Genomic DNA, 20,969 nt, shown 5'->3' with positions numbered 1-20,969 from the left:
ATATAGTAGGAAATGCATGAGAGTGGTTGATTTTTTTCCCTCCGATCTTCAAATGTTGTGATAACCTATTTTAAAATGTTACTTGTAAAATGCGATGTCCAAACACTGTTTACTTACCTTTGACGGTGTGGTGTAAGAGTTCAAGAGGATTTCCTCTTCTTCTTCCACTTCAATTCTAAGAACACTGGTTAAGAAAAACAATAATCGCCGGGCGCGGTGGCTAATGCCTGTAATCCCAGCATTTAGGGAGGTTGAGGTGGGCAGATCACGAGGTCAGGAGACAGAGACCATCCTGGTTAACATAGTGAAACCCCGTCTCTACTAAAAAAAAAAATACAGAAAATTAGCCGGGCGTGGTGGTTGGCGCCTGTAGTCGCAGCTACTCCGGAGGCTGAGGCAGGAGAATGGCGTGAACCCGGGAGACGGAGCTTGCAGTGAGCCGAGATCATGCCATTGCACTCCAGCATGGGTGACAGAGCGAGACTCCATCTCAAAAAAAAAAAATAATAATAATAATAATAATAAACTTTCATATAAGGCAAGGGCTAATTGCTAGAAGAAATCTAAATATTAGGTAATTTTTACAATTATTATTATTATTATTGAGATGGGGTTTCCTCTGTCATCCAGGCTGGAGTACAGTGGCCCAGTCTCAGCTTACTGCAACTTCTACCCTCCAGGTTCAAGAGATTCTCCCATCTCAGCCTACCAACTAGCTGGGTCTACAGGCATGCATCACCATGGCCAGATTATTATTTTTTTAAATTTGTACTTTGGCCAGGCAGTGACTCACGCCTGTAATCCCAGGACTTTGGGAGGCCTAGGTGGGCGGATCACCTGAGGTCAGGAGTTCGAGACCAGCTGGCCAACATGGTGAAACCCTGTCTCTACTAAAAAAAATTACAGAATTATCCAGGTGTGGTGGCGCGTGCCTATAATCCCAGCTACTCAGGAGGCTGAGGCAGGAGAATCACTTGAGATCGGGAGGCGGAGGTTGCAGTGAGCCAAGATTGCACCATTGCACTTCAGCCTGGGCAAAAAGAGTGAAACCAACTCACACACACATAAAAAATTTTGTACTTTTGGTAGAGACAGGGTTTCACCTTGTTGCCCAGGTTGGTCACAAATTCCTAGCTAGGCTCAAGTGATATGCTTGCCTTGGCCTCCCAAAGTGCTGGGATTACAGGTCTGAGCCACCATGCCCGGCCTTATTATTGTGTTTAAATTACACATGCAACTACAGACAAATTATAAAATGCAACATGCAGCTTGGTGAAAAAGACCTTCAGCAGAAAAGGATACAGCTCTTGAATGGAAACAATGTCTCTAGCTCCCGCATGGCCACTGTCCTTGCAGGCACTGTGCCGGGCTTTTGATAATCTTTTGCTCAGAAACTGAAAAAGAAAAGATAGTGAACACTGTACTTCATAGTCAAGTAGTAGCAGAGGTGTTTTCCAAAGCCTTGAGATAATAAAAGGTATTCAAAATATAATCAAAGATCTAACATTCCTCAAAGAATTAAGATACATACAGACTAAAAACAAAGACATCCCATTACTGTCTATAACACATAACAATCCTAACAATACCAACTATTTGGTGAAGACTTATCACCTGCTGGGTGATAGTTTTAAGTGCTGTATGTCCATTCTCATCTCTTTCTTTTTTTTTTTTTTTTCTTTGAGATGGAGTCTCGCTCTATCCCAGGCTGGAGTGCAGTGGCGCGATCTCAGCTCACTGCAACCTCTGTCTCCTCTAGGTTCAAGCGATTCTCCTTCCTCAGCCTTCCAAGTAGCTGGGATTACAGGCGCCCACCACCATGCCCAACTAATTTTTGTATTTTCAGTAGAGACAGGGTTTCACCATGTCGGCCAGGCTGGTCTTGAACTCCTGACCTTGTGATCTGCCTGCCTCGGCCTCCCAAAGTCCTGGGATTACAAGCGTGAGCCACAGCGCCTGGCCCCATTTAATTCTTATAACAATCATAAAAAATACAGATTATTAGCCCCAATGACAGAAGAGGAAACTGAGGCTCAGGAACATAAAGTAGTTTCTCCAAGTTCACACTGGGACTGGAATCCGGGCCTGACTCGAAAGCCCACACTCCTCTCAATAGATCACAATGCCTCCCCTGTAGAGCAGAAATAGAGAATTACATTATTAGTTTGCTTTCATTCTGTTCTTACCTCATGCTCAAAAGAGTTCAGGATCTCTGAGGTAAGGCCAACTTTATGTGTGCTGGTGCAGAAGGCTATAAGCTCGCCTACCATTCCCTCCTCATTCTGTCCATACTGAACACAAAGCTCTACCACTGTAGAAAGGAAAATTGGACAAGTAAAAACTTAGTTCATTTGTCAAAACTTTCACCTAGAAACGCAAAAATAATCCTGGTTTACTCAATCAGCGTTTACTCAGAATCTATTAGTGCCAGGCACTGTTTTGGGCAATGAGAAAACAGAAGCATCCTTGTCCTCACAAAGCTCACTATTGGGGGGAAACAGAAGGGGACAAGGGAAGAATCAGTGGGACCAATTAAAGAATCATGGAAAGGCCCAGGTGAGAGATGATGGTAGCTTGGATCAAGGTGGTGGCAGTGGAGATGGTGAGAAGTGGTTGGACTCTGGACAGGACTTTACATACTGGAAGTGAAGCCAGTGGGATCTGCTAACTGAAGGTAAAAGAAAAACAAGGCAAGGATGATGCTGATATTTTTAGCCTGCACAACAGGAAGAGTGGCGTCCCTATTAACTGAGATGGGGAAAAGAGCCGGAGGCACTACTCTGAGGAGAGAGAGGAGATACCAGGAGCTTAGTTTTAGACATGCAGAGGGCCCGGCGCGGTGGCTCAAGCCTGTAATCCCAGCACTTTGGGAGGCCGAGACGGGCGGATCACGAGGTCAGGAGATCGAGACCATCCTGGCTAACACAGTGAAACCCCGTCTCTACTAAAAATACAAAAACATAGCCGGGTGAGGTGGCAGGCGCCTGTAGTCCCAGCTACTCGGGAGGCTGAGGCAGGAGAATGGCGTGAACCCGGGAGGCGGAGCTTGCAGTGAGCTGAGATCCGGCCACTGCACTCCAGCCTGGGTGACAGAGCGAGACTCCATCTCAAAAAAAAAAAAAAAAAAAAAAAAAAAGACATGCAGAGTCTGAGGTGCCATTTAGACATCCAACTGAAGACAGTAGGCTGTTGAACAAGCCAGCCTGTAGTTCAGGCAAGCAGTGTGGGCAGAGGTATACATTTGGGAACCATCAGTAAATACATGGGATACTAAAGCTATGAGATCCTGGGTGAGATCACCAAGGGAGCAAGCGTATCTAGAAGGGAGAAAAGATCCCAGGCTTGAGTCTTGGGGTGCCTTAGGGCCTCTGAGGATGAATCCGCAAAGCCTGAGAAGTGGTGACACCAGCAAAGCTTAAGAAAAACTAGCAGTAAGCCAGGCGCAGTGGCTCATGCCTGTAATCCCAGCACTTTGTGAGGTTGAGGTGGGCATATTGGTCGAGCCCAGGAGTTCGAGACCAGACTGGGCAACACAGTGAAACCCTGTTTCTATAAAAAATACAAAACTTAGCTGGGCTTGGTGGCATGTGCCTGTAGTTCCAGCTACTCGGGGGCTGAGGTGGAAGGATTGCTTGGGCCAAGGAGGTTGAGGCTGCAGTGAGCTGTGATTTGCCCATTATACTCCAGCCTGGGTAACAGAGCAAGACCCTGTCTCAGAAAAAAAAAAGAAAAATAAAAACTAGTAGTGTCTAAGAAGCTAAGAGAAAAATGTGTTTTAAAAAAAGAAAAAATGATAGTGTCAAGTGCTGGTGCTAATTGCTAATTCAAGATGAGGACTGAAAATTCATCACTGGTTTTAGCAAGGTGAAGGTCACTGGTAACCTTGGGTAGAGAAGCTTCAGTGAAGTGGTGGCAACAAAAGAACTTACTAAAATGGATTTAAGGAGGAAACATTTAAAGATGGCAAGCCCCCCCCCCCCCCTTTTTTTTTTTTTTTTTTTGGAGACAGAGTCTTGCTGTCACCAGGTTGAAATGCAGTGGCACGATCTCAGCTCACTGCAACCTCCACCTCCCTGATTCAAGCAATTCTCCTGTCTCAGCCTGCCGAGTAGCTGGGACTACAGGCATGAGCCACCATGCCCAGCTAATTTTTGTATTTTCAGTAAAGACGAGGTTTCACCATGTTGGCCAGGATGGTCTCGATCTCTTGACCTTGTGATCTGCCCTCCTCGGGCTCCCAAAGTGCTGGAATCACAGGCATGAGCCACCGCACCTGGCCGACCCTTTTGAAGTCTGCTCCAATTGGGAAGGAGAGAACTCAAGTGGGAAGTAGGGTCAACAGAGTATTTTAAAGGCAAGATGGAAGCACATTTCTATACTAGTAGGAAAAAAATCTTGTAGCAAGAAAAATAGAAAATATGTAAGACAGTAGAAATTACCTGTGATGTCCTTAATTGCGTCAGAAGGAATGGGGTTTAGGACTCAAGTGGAGGGCTTGGATTTTGCTAGGAATATGGAGAATTTTTTCATTGTAATAGGAAAGAAGGCTAGGTATATGTCACAGATATGGGTCAGTGAGACGTAATGGTGGTTGCTGATGGAAGTTTTCTAATCTTCTATTTTTTTCAGCCAAAAAAAATAGAAGTTTGTCAGCTGAGAGTGAGGGTGGGAGAGAAGGATGTTACAGGAGTAGGTGGAAAACAGTCACCTGGAAGACTCTGAAGAGACCAGGGGCCTGGCACAGTGGCTCATGCCTGTAATCCCAACACTTTTGGAGGCCAGGGTGGGTGGATCACCTGAGGTCAGGAGTTCAAGACCAGCCTGGCCAACATGGTGAAACCCTGTCTCTACTAAAAATACAAAAAGTAGGCCAGGCGCGGTGGCTCACACTTGTAATCCCAGCACTTTGGGAGGCCGAGGCGGGATGATCACCTGAGGTCAGGAGTTCAAGACTAGCCTGCTCAACATGGCGAAACTCTGTCTCTACTAAAAATACAAAAAATTAGCCGAGTGTGGTGGCAGGTGCCTGTAATCCCAGTTACTGAGGAGGCTGAGGCAGGAGAATTTCTTGAACCCAGGAGGTGGAGGTTGCAGTGAGCCAAGACTGCGCCACTGCACTCCAGCCTGGGTGACAAGAGAGAAACTCCATCTCAAAAAAACAAAACAACAACAAAAAGTAGCCGGGTGTGGTGGCGTGTACCTGTAATCCCAGCTACCCGGGAGGCTGTGGCAGGAGAATCACTGGAACGCGGGAGGCAGAGGCTGCAGTGCAGTGGCTGAGATCAAGCCACTGCACTCCAGCCTGGGTGACAGAGCAAGACTCCATCTCAAAAAAAAAAAAAAAAAAAAAAAAAAGGGCCAGGCGCTGTGGCTCACGTCTGTAATCCCAGCACTTTGGGAGACCCAGGCGGGCGGATCATGAGGTCAGGAGATCGAGAGCATCCTGGCCAACATGGCAAAACCCCGTCTCTACTAAAAATACAAAAAAATTAGCCAGGCATGGTGGTGCGTGCTTGTAGTCCCAGCTACTTGGGAGGCTGAAGCAGGACAATTGCTTGAACCCAGGAGGTGGAAGTTGCAGTGAGCTGAGACCACACCACTGCACTCCAGCCTGGCGACAGAGCAAGATTCCGTCTGGGGCCGGGGGAAGAGACCAGGGAAATATGGTTTACTGTCAGGAAACATTAAGGTGCCATTGAGGTTACTGATGATCCAAAGTCCACAATTCCAAAGCCATTGCCAATTTCGCTCTACATGAGATGAAAGCAATTGGCATCTTGGCCTGAAGTCTTTACAAATCTGGTTCACATAACTAATTTCTCACAAATCTGGTTCACATAACTAATTTCTCTCATGCTGATTTCATGCTTACCACATAAATTTCTGACTATGATCAGGTTTTCCACTTAAGTCTTCTTTTTTTTTTTTGAGACAGGAGTCTCGCTCTTGTTGCCCAGGCTAGAGTGCAATGGCGTGATCTCAGCTCACCACAACCTCCACCTCGCAGGTTCAAGCGATTCTCCTGCCTCAGCCTCCTGAGTAGCTGGGATTACAGGCATGTGCCATTACGCCTGGCTAATTTTGTATTTTTAGTAGAGACAGGGTTTCTCCATGTTGGTCAGGCTGGTCTCGAACTCCTGACCTCAGGTTATCCGCCTGCCTCAGCCTCCCAAAGTGCTGGGATTACAGGCGTGTGCCACTGCGCCTGGCTAGTCTTCTTTTAAAAAGAGAAGGACGGAGTGCGGTGGCTCAGGCCTGTAATCCCAGCACTTTGGGAGGCCAAGGTGGGTGGATCACTTGAGGTCAGGAGTTTGAGAGCAGTCTGGCCAACATTGTGAAACCTCTTCTCTACTAAAAATACAAAAAAAAAAAAAAAAAAAATTAGCCTGGTGGTGGGCGCCTGTATTCCCGGCTACTTGGGAATATGAGGCAGGAGAGTCGCTTGAACCTGGGAGGTGGAGGCTGCAGTGAGCCAAGCTCATGCCACTGCACTCCAGTCTGGGTGATAAAGCAAGACTGTCTCAAAAAAAAAAAAAAAGAGAGAGAGAGAGAGAAGGCACTGGGCATGAAGACAAAGTATTCTGGTTTCTGAAACGAATTTCTCACCATAAATTAACATGTTTCATTCTCTTTTTATATATAAGAAGTTCAAAGTGTTGAGTGGTTAAGGCAGGTGCACATTCACACGGATTCCAGAACTTCCATATCTCCCGGGCTTTGCTTCAAATGACTCCTTACACTGATCTACAGCTTGACCAACACGATGGACCCGTATGATGCAGCCCGGGACTCCACGGCAGGACACCTGGCTTCACAGACAGCTCAGGCAATTAGCTTTCCTTGTCTGTTTCTCCATCTGTAAACAGAGGGAGCCAACAAGCTCCCTAAAGCCCCTTCCACAGCTCAAATTCAATTTTAGGAATCCACCTCAAGGGATTCATATTTGCATAGACCACCAACAGCTCCTATAAGAGAACTGATGGATCAGCAGAGGTTTAAGGTGTAGGCTGGAAAGGGAGGAGCCAAGAATAAAAAGCTACATTTCAAAACCCCCACATCTCTTGCTTCGTTACCCGTTACCCGGGCCTCAACAATTCCCAAACTCAGGTGCCACCGGGGCCTAGTCTCGATCTAGCACATCCCAATTCCGCCTTTCGAGAACTTCGAGTTGGTTTAAAATCGTGCTGCATATTCGTATTTTTGATTTGGCATCCAAGCGGTACCCGGTGGGCATTTCAAAGTGCCCACATCCTAAATCTCAAAACTCAGTTCGATTCTTCATCTCACAGCCACCGAGAACTCCGCTCCAGGGGAGGGGGAAATTGGAAGCGCTCCCCTTTCGGTTCTAAGCGCCGAGGAACTCGGGCGAGAGCGTGGAACACGGCTGCGGGGCGGGAAGGGGTGCCGGACTCACATTTCTCAATTAGAGCCTCCTCGCAGTCTAGGCCGAAGATCTGCAGCTCCTCCGCCAGCTGCTGGGGGGATGCGGACATGGTCGCCCAAGCCAGGGGCCGGGGAGCCGGCCCACCCAGCTCCGACCTGTGCCCAAGAAACCCACGGGCCTGGCGAGCGATGAGCGCCTCGCCCTCTTATCCTTCCACCCTCCGCGGACCGTGACAGGAGGTGAGTGGCCCAAGCAAGACCTCAGACCGTCAGAGGGCCCCGGCCGTCGGTCACAGAGAAATGTTTTTTTAAAAATGAAGGGGTGGCCCCCAAACGCCCTGAATGGAGGGAGCAGAAATCTCGAGAGGACGCTTTCCCGGAGAGAACGTCCTGCTTCCTAAAAGCTACCGCTGAGTTTCTCAGTGACGGTGGCAGAACAGAGTGGCCGGGAAAAACCCGCCAAATGGTTTGTGCAGCGCACGCATGCGCGAAACCGGGAGCCAACCCCAACCCTTCCGCTTGCTTTCCTCGGCTCATTCCGGGACCCGACGCGCGCACGCGCGGCCCAGGGCGCGTGCGCATCACCGGGCGTGTGGGCGTCTCTACGCACGCGCCTGGCGGCCAGCCAGTCGGCAGCTGCGCAGTTCTTTCTCACTGGGCTAGAAAGCCGGGTGCGACCCGCAACGCCCCGGGGTTACCTACACGGAAACTGAGTTTGTGTGCGGATACCTGTTTTCTGGGCATCGGCTGCTCGGTGAAGCTCAGTGGCGCATGTTCGTCACCCTTTTGCCCTGTTCCGTGGTGCGCAGGCGCTGTCGTGCGCGTGCCTTCAACTGTCTCAAACTTACTGTACCCCCTTCTCCATTCCCCTTGTCATCTCTGCCTGTTGTGCCCTTGGTTCATCCTAAAAGAATGGCTTCAGTGAGGAATCTAGTTGCCATGGTTATTATCGTGATTATCACCGTGGTGCCAGCCACAGTGATGGGTATGTTTTCTGAATCTGGGGCATTTTGGGGGATGAGGTGGGAAGGTGACAGATAATAATTTAGTTGTGGACACGTTAAGTTTGAGTGCCTCTGGGATTTCCAGGTAGAGATTCCCAGTGGGTGATTGGAGCCTTGGGAGTGAAGGTAGGTCACTCAAGGATAGAGGTTAGGGGTAAGATGAGAAGAGGGTTCTCCCCTTAAAATACATCCTAATTCTTTGAGCCAAAAATCTCTACCGTAGGAGTCATACTCTGCTGGTGGGATGGTAGAGCGTTTCTAGAAAACAATTTAGCGGCCGGGCGCGGTGGCTCAAGCCTGTAATCCCAGCACTTTGGGAGGCCGAGACGGGTGGATCACGAGGTCAGGAGATCGAGACCATCCTGGCTAACACAGTGAAACCCCGTCTCTACTAAAAATACAAAAAAAAACTAGCCGGGCGAGGTGGCGGGCGCCTGTAATCCCAGCTACTCGGGAGGCTGAGGCAGGAGAATGGCGGGAACCCGGGAGGCGGAGCTTGCAGTGAGCTGAGATCCGGCCACTGCACTCCAGCCCGGGCTACAGAGCAAAAAAACTTCGTCTCAAAAAAAAAAAAAAAAAAAAAAAAAAAATTTAGCAATATGTATCAGGAGCCTTAAAAATGCCCGTCCCATGGGGGCCGGGTGCGGTGGCTCACGCCTGTAATCCCAGCACTTCAGGAGGCTGAGGCGGGCGGATCACTTGAGCCCAGGAGTTCAAGTTCATTCTGGGCAACACGGTGAAACCCCTTCTCTACAAAAAATTAGCCGGCGGTGGTGGCGGGTTCCTGTGATCTCAGCTACTCCGGGGGCTGAGGCAGGAGGATTGCTTGAGTTCGGGAGGTCGAGGCTGCAGTGAGTCATGATCGCCTCACTGCACTCCAGCCTGGGCAACAGAGCAAGATCGTGTCTCAGAAAGCAAACAAAACTGAAGTACTTGTGACCTCTAGTCAGCCAATGGCTGCTTGGCTGTATTTTGAATTTAGGCCTAGTTAGCCATTCCGGATCCATCATGAACCTCTTTTAGGGTTCACACCCTTAAGCCTCAAATGTTTACTATCTGGCTCTTTATGGAAAATGTTTGCAGTTTCCCACCATCAGCAGTAACTAATGGATAGCAAATGTGTTACATACGTATTTTTCCCAACCTGTCTTTTAGCTTTGTGTGTGTGTTTTTTTTTCTACACAACATTGTACAATTATTTTCCTGTATGGGTTTTAGGTTTCCTGCTTTGTATAATAAGGTATCCTCGACCTAAACTTATGAAAATATTCTTCTAATTTTTGTTTATTAATTTTACTTACGTTTTGCCTTTAGTTTGCTAATCCACCTAGAACTAATCTTATTTGTGATGTGAGGAAGGATTTAGCTTTTTTTTATTCCTGACAAACAGCCAGCATGTCAGCAGTTATACTTAGTAAATAAAACATTCTTCTCCAACTGACTTGAATTGTGATCTTTCATGTATCTGGTCCCCATAAATACTTGAATCTGTTTCTGGATTTTCTGTTTTATCCCACTGATTTATTTGTTATCTTTTCTGTGTCAATATAATATTTTGATTGCAGGAGTAAATTAAGTGGGTTTTAGATCTGTGACATAGCCAAGTCCTAAAACAATAGTAGCTGAGACAAAACAGAATTTTATTTTTCTGTCAGGTAAAATAATTTCAGAGATAGGTAGCCCAGGGCTAAAATGATGGCTTCACGTTCATCAGGCCTCCATCTTTTTGCTCCACTGTCCTCGAATTAATCTCCATCCTTACAGTCACCTCATAGTACAAGATGGCTTCTGGAATTCCAGCCATCAGATTCACATTCCATTCCAGGTAGCAGAAAGAAGGAAGAAGAAAGGGTAAATAAAACTTGAAAACAAATAAACAAGAAAAGAGAGTGAAAAGAGGAATGAAACGAAAATGGAAAAAAGAAACAAAAAAATGACTTTTGCAAACCATTGTTTATCCATTTTTGAAGAGGAGTCTTTCTAGAAATCCTTCTCAACCACTTTTGCTTAGACTTTAGCCACATAGCCATATCTTTATTTATTTATTTGTTTGTTTGTTTTTATTATTTTTTTTTAATAGCCATATCTTTAAAGGAGGCTGGGAAAGCCTTCTTATAAGTTACATTGTAATATTATTGAGGAAACACATTGCTACCCCATCAATATACAAATTTTGTTACTAAGAAAGGAGTTAATACTAAGTAAGCACTTAGTAGTGTTTGCCCCAAGTAGCTTTACAGTAACTTCCCAAAACTGTTGAAGCATTTTACTTTTTTTTTTTTTTGAGACAGGATCTTGCTTTGTTGCCCAGGCTGGAGTGCAGTGGTGTGATCAAGCTCTTTGCAGCCTCAGTCTCCTGGGTTCAAGTGATCCCCCAACCTCACTCTTCTAAGTAGCAGGGACTACAGGCATGCACTACCACACCGGGCTTGTTTTTGTTTTTGTTTTTGAGACAGTGTCTCACTCTGTTGCCCAGGCTAGAGTGCAGTAGAATGATCTCAGCTCACTGCAACCTCTGCCTCCCAGATTCAAGCGATTCTTGTGCCTCAGCCTCCCGAGTAGCTGGGATTACAAGTGCCCACCACCACACCCAGCTAATTTTGTATTTTTAGTAGAGATGGGGTTTCGCCATGTTGGCCAGGCTGGTCTCAAGCTTCTGACCTCAGGTGATCCACCAATCTCAGCCTCCCAAAGTGCTGGGATTACAGGCATGAGCCACAACTCCCAGCCTTGGACATATTTCTTGCAACCAGTCACTTTGACCAAATTCTCTTATTAATATTAATGTTTTAGGAGAATCTCAGATTTCCTAGATTATAATAACATTTACAAATAAAAATATATTTTTCCCTTCTTCTCAAATATTGATACTAATCATTTTATTTTCCTGCCTTGGTGCATTGAACCAAACCTTGGAATCGTTGTTGAATCACAGTAGGCATCCTTGCCTTCTTCCTGTTTCTGATGGCACCGGCTTCAGCATGGCCTCCTTTGGTGTGATGAGTGTTATTGGGTTGTGTTAAGAGTGCATAATCTGCACTTTCGGAGGCTGAGGCGGGTGGATCACCTGAGGTCAGGAGTTTGAGACCAGCCTGGCCAACATGGTGAAACCTCGTCTCTACTAAAAACACAAAAAATTAGCCGGGCGTGGCCAGACACTTGACTTAACGTCTGTAATCCCAGGACTTTGGGAGGCTGAGGCGGGTGGATCACGAGGTCAGGAGTTCGAGACCAGCCTGGCCAACATAGTGAAACTCCGTCTCTACTAAAAATACAAAAATTAGCCAGGTACGATGGCGGTTGCCTGTAATCACAGCTACTTGGGAGGCTGAGGCAGGAGCATCACTTGAACCAGGGAGGCAGAGGTTGCTGTTAGCCAAGATTATGCCACTACACTCCAGCCTGAGCAACAGAGTGAGATTCTGTCTCAAAAAAAAAAAAGCCAGGCGTGGTGGCAGTCGCCTGTAATCCCAGCTACTCAAGAGGCTGAGGCAGGAGAATCGCTTGAACCCGGGAGGTGGAGATTGCAGTGAGCTGAGGTTACGCCACTGGACAACAGAGCAAGACTCTGTCTCAAAAAAAAAAAAAGAGTTCCCTTTTCTTCACATCCTTGCCAACATCAATATTGTTGTTATTCAAATTTTCTTCCTCCCAAATTTTCTTTCTTCCCCATGCTGTTATCTGAAACTAAGGCTTTCTGCATTGTGGGAGGCAAGATTTAAAAAAACAAAGCTTGGGCCGGGCACGGTGACTCACGCCTGTAATCCCAGCACTTTGGGAGGCCGAGGCAGGCAGATCACCTGAGGTCAGGAGTTCAAGACCAGCCTGGCCAACATGGGAAACCCCATCTCTACTAAAAACACAAAAATTAGCTGGCATGGTGGCGGGTGCCTGTAATCACAGCTTACTTAGGAGGCTGAGGCAGGAGAATCGCTTGAAGCCAAGAGGTGGAGGTTGCAGTGAGCCAAGACTGCACCACTGTACTCCAGCCTGGGTGACACAGCAAGATTCTGTCTGAAAAAAAATCCGAAGCTCTGAACTTTGAACCTATTAGCAACTGTTTATTGAGTTACTACTATGTCTGAGGCACTGAGTTAGACCCGTGGTGAAGGTGGTGGGAGCTCAGAGGGAATAATAACAGCAGCTGGGATGGGCACCTTATTGGCCACCTCCCCCAAGTTATCTTTACTCCTTAGGCAGCCCTGTGTGCCATGACTGTTCCCACCCTCCCATAGTTCTCCCTATGGAGGCCACTGTCATCTGCTTAAAATTTAAATCTGATCATGTCAGCATTCCTCGTCCCCTTAGAACCCTGTCAGTGAGTTCCTCTTACTTTTAGGATGAAGACTAAGCCTCTCAACCTGACCCAGGAGGCCTTTTTCTTGTTCTTTTTTTTTTTGAAACGGAGTCTCGCTCTGTTGCCCAGCCTGGAGTGCAGTAATGCGATCTCAGCTCACTGCAAACTTCCCCTCCCGAGCTCAAGCAATTCTCCTGCCTCAGCCTCCCTAGTAGCTGGGACTGTAGGTGCCCACCGCCACGCCCAGCTATTTTTGTATTTTTAGCAGAGATGGGGTTTCACCACATTGGCCAGGCTGGTCTTGAACTGCTGACCTCAAGTGATCTGTCCGCCTCGGCCTCCCAAAGTGCTGGGATTACATGTGTGAACCACTGCACCTGGCCATTGAAGAGATGTTTTTAATTTTGATGAAATCCAGTTTATCATTTTTTTTTTATGGTTTATGCTTTTTGTTTCCTAAGAAATTTTGCAAAACCCAAGATCACAAAGATTTTTTCCTTTTTTCTTCTAGGCTGAGGCAGGTGGATCACTTGAGGCCAGGAGTTCAGCAGAACATGAACCAAGTGTGGGACTCTTCTGAACTCGGGGCTCTATGCAGTTGCACAGGTTGCATGCCCATGAAGCCGGCTGTGTTCACAGTTGTTCCCAGCTAATGCCAGAGGGCCCCTTTGCTTGAAGCCAGCAGCAGGTTGGGACCACTCTGGTGAACTGCCCTTCTTTGGACTTGGGCGTCTCAGTTGCTCCCTTTCTGCTCAGTGGGGCTGTATTATAATCCTCACCATAGCCTTCTGAGACCTGCTGACGGCTGTGAGAAGGGAGGAGTGTGCTAGGAACAGCCCTGGCTGGGGAGCCAGGAGACCTGGCTGGGTTTCCTCTCCTGAGTGAGCTGGGTGTGGGCTAGGATTGTATGACAACTGACCTTGGCTTGTCCTTGAATGAGTGCTTGCTAAGAGAGAAGTAGTCCTGGGAACACAAGAAGGGTGGCCCCAAGGAGATAACAATGGACACATTATTTAAACTTTTTTCCTTCTTTTGCAATTCTGCATAGTCATCCTCTCTTGCACAGAACTTCCGTCTAGAATGGTAGGACATCACCCATAACAGTCATATTCATCATGCATTACCTTATGTGTTAAAAGCATTTAGGACTCTTTAGGAGTGGGGCTCCTCTTACAAATGAGGGAGTCTTTGTGCCAGTGCCTCAGTGGGACCAACGCTGGAGCAGAAGCCGCGAGAGGAGGGCAGTGGTGGAAATGTTCTAGATGTGTGCCGCTGGATTCGGTAGCTGCCCGCCCCATATGGCTACTGAACACTTGGAGTGGGGCTAGAGAAGCTGAGGAATTACATTTTAAATTTCATGTAGTTTTAACTAATTTAAAAAATTTCTATAGCTACATGTGGCAGTGACAACCTAGTTAGACAGTAGAGACTAAATCTAGAGCCTAGAACCACGTGATCTGCCCGCCTCAGCCTCCCAAAGTGCTAGGATTACAGGCATGAGCCACGGCACCTGGCCCTGCTAAATCCTTTTAAACCCACTGTTGACACCTGTTGCTCAGAAAAAAAAGATTCCTTTCAAACATTACTGCTCATTGACAATGGACCTGGTCACCCGAGACATCTGATGGAGATGCGCACGGAGATGAATGTTTTCACGCCTGTGAACACATCATCCATTCTGCAGCAGGTGAAGGAATAATTTCAACTCTTAAGTTTTATTATTTAGGCCGGGCGCGGTGGCTCAAGCCTGTAATCCCAGCACTTTGGGAGGCCGAGACGGGTGGATCACGAGGTCAGGAGATCGAGACCATCCTGGCGAACACGGTGAAACTCCATCTCCACTAAAAATACAAAAAACTAGCCGGGCGAGATGGCGGGCGCCTGTAATCCCAGTTACTTGGGAGGCTGGGAGGCAGGAGAATGGCGTAAACCCGAGGCCCGGGCTTGCAGTGAGCTGAATCCGGCCACTGCCTCAGCCAGGCTGACAGAGGCGAGACTCCGTCTCAAAAAAAAAAAAAAAAAAGATTTTATTATTTAAGAAATACATTTTGTGGCGTCTTGGCTGGCTCAGGCCTGTAATCCCCAGAACAGGAGACTGAGGCGGTAGGATCACTTGAGTCAGGAGAGTTCAAGCCATCCTGGCCAACATGGAGTGAAACCCCTGTCTCTATTAAAAATACGAAATTATCGGATGTGGTGAAGCCTGTAATCCCACCTGCTTGGGAGAGCTGAGGCAGGAGAATTGCCTGAACCTGGGAGGAGGTTGCAGTGAGCTGAGATCGTGCCACTGCACTCCAGCCTCGGCAACAAGCAAGACTCCATCTCAAAAAAAAAAAAGACACATTTTTTGTGGGCTGTAGCTGCGTGAAAGTGATTCCTCTGATGGATCTCTGGGCAAAGTAAATTGAAAACCTTCTGGAAAGGATTCACCTGACTGATTTGACCTGCAGAGCACGATGAACCACTTTTAGATTTAGGGTTTATTCTTTTTTTTTTTTTTTTTGGGGGCGGAGTCTCGCTCACCATCGCCAGGCTTCGATGCAGTGGCTGGATCTGGCTCACTGCTCCGCTGCACCTCCAGACTACGCCATTCTCCTGCCTCAACCTCCCAATAACTGGGACTACAGGCACCATCTCGCTTTGTATTTTTTAGTGAGCGAGGGGTTTCACGTGTTAGCCAGAATGGTCTCGATCTCTGACACCGTGTCCTGTCTCGGCCTCCCAAAGTGCTGGGATTACGAGCGAGCTCCTGCGCAGCCGGCCTAAGTTACAATGCTACATAGACAGCAAAAAGGAGGACAAGCCTAAGATGCCAGCCCCTGCGGTCCTTGTCCCCTACACCAAAAAGGATGACCCTGAAAGAGAAGGGGCTGGTGGCTGAAAGGGGAGTTAGGGGATGCCCGTAGCTGAGGAGCCTATTCAGATACAGCTGAGTAATTTTATCTTCTGCAGCTCTATTTAGAGGAGGGCAGGGCAGAGGCCTCAGATCTCACAGAACCTGGAGGTGATGCAGAACCGTCTCATGACAGCTGCCAGGGGAAATGGGGGAGGCCAATGGGAGGTGGCTTGGTGGCAGCTCCTATAGGCCTTTCACCCTCTGGATGATGGCAAGATGCCCTGCCAAGACTCAGATGAGCTGCAGCTGAAGCCTTGCCACCTGGCTGGTATTTTTGGTCTCCTGGCCTTTCTTTCTTTCCCTCTCTCTTTCTTTCTTCTTTCTTTCTTTCTTTCTTTTCTTTCTTTCTTTCTTTTTTTTTTTTTTTTTTTTTTTTTTTTTTGAGGCCAGGGTCTTTCCTTTGTGTCACCAGGCTGGAGTGCAGTGGCCCGCGATCTCGGCTCACTGCAAGCTCCGCCTCCCAGGTTCAGGCCATTCTCCTGCCTCCAGCCTCGAGTAGCTGGGACTGGCCCGCCTGCGCCCGGCTAGTTTTTGTGATACAATGAGAACGGGGTTCCATTAACAGGATGATCTCTGACTCCGTCGTCCATCGCCTCCCGGCCTCCCAAAGTGCTGGGATTACAGGCTTGAGCCACCTTCTCTTTCTTTCTTTCTTTCTTTCTTTCTTTCTTTCTTTCTTTCTTTCTTTCTTTCTTTCTTTCTTTCATCTTTCTTTCTTTCTTTCTTTCTTTCTTTCTTTCTTTCTTTCTTTCTTTCTTTCTTTCTTTCTTTCTTTCTCTTTCTCTCTCTCTCTCCTCTTTCTTTTTTTTTTTTTTTTGAGATGAAGTCTCCTCTGTTGTTCAGGCTAGTACAGTGGTGCAATCTCGACTCACTGTACCTCCACCTCAGGTTCAAGCCAATTCTCCTGCCTCAGCCTCCTGAGTAGCTGGGATTACAGGCATGCACCACCACACCCAGCTAATTTTTTGTATTTTAGTAGGGGTGGGGTTTCACCATGTTGGCCAGGCTGGTCTTGAACTCCTGACCTCAGGTGATTGACCTGCCTTGGCCTCCCAAAGGTGCTGAGATTACAGTTGTTAGCCACCACCTCTGGCTGGTCTCTGGTCTTTCATATATCCAGCTGAGGTATGGCTGCACCATCAGATACTCAGCTGTTTGCACTGATAGGGACTTGTACCAAAAACTTTTTTTTTTTTTTTTTTTTTTTTTTTTTTTTTTTTGAGACAGAGTCTGGCTCTGTCGCCGGGCTGGAGTGCAGTGGCAGGATCTCAGCTCACTGCTCCCAGCCCCGGTTCACAGCCATTCTCCCCTCAGCCTCCCGAGTAGCTGGGACTGGCTCCCACGCCCTGCAGCCCGGCTAGTTTTTTGTATTTTAGTAAGGCCAGGAGGGGTTTCACCCAGAGTGTTAGCCAGGATGGTCTCGATCTCTGACCTGCGTGATCCATGATCTCGGCCTCCAAAGATGCTGGGATTACAGGTTTTGAACCACAGCGCCCGGCCAAAACTTTTAAAAACAAAAACAAGCCGGTGATTGGCTCAAGCCTGAAATCCCAGCTGCTGGGAGCGAGATGGTGAGATCAGAGGTCAGGAGTCGAGACCATCTATTACCACAGTGAAACCCGTCTCTACTAAAAATAAAAAAAAACTAGCGGCGGTGGCCGAGCCTGTAGTCCCAACTACTCAGGAGGCTGAGGCAGGAGAATGGCGTAAACCCAGGAGGCGGGCTTGCAATGGCGAGGAGATCTGGCCACTGCACTCCAGCCTGAGTGACAGAAGCCGAGACTCGTCTCAAAAAAAACCAAACAAAACAAAAAACAAAAACAAGGTCTTACTCTGGCACCCAGGCTGGAGTACAGTGGTCTGATCTTGGCTCACTGCAACCTCTGCCTCCCAGGCTCAAAGTGATCCCCTCCTGCTTCAGCTTCCCAAGTAGCTGGGTTCACAGACTCCATGCCACCACATTTTTTTTTTCTTTAAGATAGGGTCTTTTCGGCGGTGGCTCCACGCCTGTAATCCCAGCACTTTGGGAGGCAGGCGGATCTAGGTCAGGAGATGAGGACCACAGTGAAACCCGTCTCTACTAAAAATACAAAAAAAAAAATTAGCGAGGCTGGTGGTGGGGCAGTCCCAGCTACTCAGGAGGCTGAGGCAGGAGAATAAGTGAACCGGAGGCGGAGCTTGCAGTGAGCGAGGGCTCGGCGCCACTGCACTCCAGCCTGGGCGACAGCGGAACTCGTCTCAAAAAGATAGGGGTCTTTCTCTGTTGCCTAGGCTGGAGTGCAGTGGCGCAATCACCGGCTTATTGCAACTTCAGCCTCCCTAGGTTCAAGCGATTCTTGTGCTTCAGCCTCTCAAGTAGCTGGGATTATAGGTGTGTACCACCATGCCTGGCTAATTTTTGTTTTAGTAGAGATGGGATTTTACCAAGTTGGCCAGGCTGGTCTCAGGCACTGCTGGTCTCAGGTGATCTGCCTGCCTCGGCCTCCCAAAGTGCTGGGATTACAAGCCCGAGCCACTGCACCTAGAAATACCATAATTAAACAATTATTTTAAAATTTTTATATCTTTTTTTTTGTAGAAACGAGTTCCCCATGTTGGTTGGGCTGGTCACCAGAACTTCGTGTGGACTCAAGTGATCCAACTTAGCCTCTGCCTCCAGCACTGGGATTACAAGCGTGAGCCACTGCCTGGCCTCAAAATCATTTTCTTCTTTTTGAATTAGAGACAGGGTTTCACCATGTTGCCCAGGCTGGCCTCGAACTCTTGAGCTCAAGCGATCTGCCCGCCTCAACCTCCCAAAATGCTGAGATTATAGGTATGAGCCACCGTGCCCGGCCCCAAAACATTTTATTTTATTTTATTTTATTTTATTTTATTTTATTTTATTTTATTTTATTTTTATTTTATTTTATTTTATTTTATTTTTTTTTTATTTTTTATTTTTGAGGCGGAGTCTCGGCGCTGTCGCCAGGCTGGAGTGCAGTGGCCCGATCTCGGCTCCTGCAAGCTCCGCCTCCCGGGTTCCAGCCATTCTCCTGCTCCAGCCTCCTGAGTAGCTGGGACTGACCCACCACCGGCTAATTTTGTATTTTTAGTAGAGGCGGGGTTTCCTGTGGTCTCGATCTCCTGACCTTGTGATCCGCCCGCCTCGGCCTCCCAAAGTGCTGGGATTACAGGCGTGAGCCACCGCACCCGGCCTTATTTTATTTTTTGAGATGGAGTCTTGCTCTGTCACCCAGGCTGGAGTACAGTGGTACAATCTCGGCTCACTGCAGCCTGTGCCCCTGGGGTTCCAGTGATTCTCCTGCCTCAGCCTCCTGGGTGGCTAGGATTACAGGTGCACGCCACCATTCCTGGCTAATTTTTGTATTTTTAGTAGAGATGGGGTTTCGCCATGTTGGCCAGGCTGGTCTTGAACTCCTGACCTCAAATGATCTACCCACCTCAGCCTCCCAAAGTGCTGAGATTACAGGCTTGAGCCACAGCGCCTCGCCATGAATGACTATTATTTTATTTATTCTTTTATTTTTGAGACAGGTTCTCACTACGTCACCCAAGGTGGAGTTGCAGTGGTATGATCTCGGCTCACTGCAGCCTCAACTTCCCTGGCTCAAGCAATTATCCCACCTCAGTCTCCCAAGTAGCTAGGACTACAGGTGTCCACCACCATGCCTGGCTAATTTTTAAAGTTTTTGAAGAGACAGGGTCTTGCTATTTTGTCCAGGCTGGTCTCATACTCCTGAACTCAAGTAATCCTTTTGTGTTGGCCTCCCAAAGTGCTGGGATTACAGGCATGAGCCACCACACCCAGCCTTTACTTTTATTTTTGAAGAAAATAAAATATCTCTCTTTCTCTTGCCAGCCATGTGAAGACGTGCTTGCTTCCCCTTTGCCTTCTGCAATGATTGTACATTTCCTGAGGCCTCCCAGCCATGCTTCCTGTACAATCTGCAGAACTGTGAGTCAATTAAACCACTTTTCCTCATAAATGACCCAATCTCAGGTACTTCTTTATAGGAGTGCAAGAATGGACTAATACAGAGACATTTTAAGGGGCAGATTGGGGATGGGAAAGGAAAACAGTCTCTCCTTTGGTCCTTGGGACTGGCTTCTCCTGGCTTTCTGTAACGCAGATTGGCTGTTTCTGGTGGGGGTTTCCCTCCAAGCAGCCCTGGCTTGTGGGTGGCTCTCTACAGGAGCCACGATGTTTTCAGCGACCTTTCCTCCAGTTCAGTACCAGTATCCCCAGGGGCTTCCAGGAGAAGCCCCCAGGGGGCCGTCTGGACATCGGCTCAGGTGCTGCTAGCAAGTACCAGGCTCCGGGCAGCTTAGATGGTTTCTCTGAGGGGAGATGTTCTCAGCTGCTGAAGAGAAATTTCTTCACTCTTCTCTTCTACATGTTTCTTGGAAGAGGCTTCTTTGGCCCTGTAGACATGAAAAGGCAGAAGGCAGTGGTGAGGGGCAGGCAGTGTGCATGTCGTGGGTAGGGTGGTGCCATATGCACAGGGTGCAGCTCCACCCTCCTGAAGCCAGAAGGGAGGTGAACGCTGCAGCGGCCCCTCCTCCGGATTATCTCGGGCACCCTGGCGGCCACCCTCCTATTGTCCCTCCAGCTCCCTCCTTGCTCTATCCCTGGGGTCTCGCAGCTGGCAGAGGCTGGCGTGTCTGGAGACAGACTTGAAAGAGCTGCAGGGTCAAGGAGTTCAACGAAGAGTCTTACAGATGAGGACCTAGAGGCTGGACACGTGCCCGAGGTCACTTGGCTGGAGAACAGGGGCCAGCAGACACCCCCAGGGACTGGGCACTATTAGCGCCCTTCTTCTCCCACCCCAGGAGGCAGGGAGGGGCAAAGGTTGGGGCTCTGAGCCACTCCTGCCCTTCCCTGTTTGGCTTTTCAAGAAGTCAGGGCAGGTTGAGGGTGGTGGGGGGGCTTGCCTGGACTTTGAGGCCCCCTCAGTCCCAAATAGTCCAAGGCTACCCCACTGGCTTTCTATTATTTGACCAGATCCAATTTTGCCTTTTTTTGGTGGGTGGGGGATAGAAATGAGGGTCTTGCTATGTTACCCAGGCTGGTCTTGAACTCCTAGGCTCAAGCGATCCTCCCGCCTCGACCTCTCAAAGTGCTGGGATTACAGGTATGAGCCACTGTGCCTGGCCTACTGCCTTAAAAAAGAACCCTCTAGTCTTTGAAATGATTTATGTTTTGTTTTGTTTTTTTTTTTTTTGAGACGGAGTCTGGGTCTGTTGCCCAGGCTGGAGTGCAGTGGCCGGATCTCAGCTCACTGCAAGCCCCGCCTCCCGGGTTCACGCCATTCTCCTGCCTCAGCCTCCCGAGTAGCTGGGACTACAGGCGCCCGCCACCTCGCCCGGCTAATTTTTTTTGTATTTT

At 48.2% G+C, this 20,969-nt stretch overlaps 2 protein-coding genes and 1 long non-coding RNA gene across 7 annotated transcripts in view; 1 reads left to right on the top strand and 2 right to left on the bottom strand.

Moving 5' to 3' along the window:
* Window positions 1–8,133, bottom strand: part of POLA2 (DNA polymerase alpha 2, accessory subunit) — a 38,926-nt gene extending 30,793 nt beyond the window's left edge. Inside the window, exons 1-4 of one of the 5 annotated variants that reach the window (XM_031653681.1) lie at window positions 8,113–8,133; window positions 2,187–2,311; window positions 1,303–1,394; window positions 118–175 (exon numbers count right to left, since the gene is read on the bottom strand). In XM_031653681.1, the coding sequence (XP_031509541.1) occupies window positions 118–175; window positions 1,303–1,394; window positions 2,187–2,270 (234 nt within the window). In that variant the 5' untranslated portion in view covers window positions 2,271–2,311; window positions 8,113–8,133. The other 4 variants (XM_003909583.4, XM_021925569.2, XM_021925568.2 and 1 more) reach the window with 4 other exon arrangements.
* LOC108581882 lies at window positions 8,105–19,484 on the top strand. The gene is made up of 3 exons (XR_001894711.3): window positions 8,105–8,368; window positions 13,196–14,371; window positions 19,443–19,484. It is a non-coding gene; the product is annotated as an uncharacterized LOC108581882 (long non-coding RNA).
* A 72-nt stretch (window positions 19,485–19,556) lies between these two features.
* LOC101025798 (solute carrier family 22 member 20) overlaps window positions 19,557–20,969 on the bottom strand; it is a 26,662-nt gene continuing 25,249 nt past the window's right edge. The window contains 1 exon segment of the mRNA XM_031653682.1: window positions 19,557–20,005. Within this exon segment, the coding sequence (XP_031509542.1) occupies window positions 19,909–20,005 (97 nt within the window). The 3' untranslated portion in view covers window positions 19,557–19,908.

This window comes from Papio anubis, chromosome 12 (assembly GCF_008728515.1).
Source record: "Papio anubis isolate 15944 chromosome 12, Panubis1.0, whole genome shotgun sequence".
NCBI lineage: Eukaryota > Metazoa > Chordata > Mammalia > Primates > Cercopithecidae > Papio > Papio anubis.
Note: the sequence above shows the minus strand (reverse complement) of the source record. Positions and strands in the feature narration are given on the sequence as shown.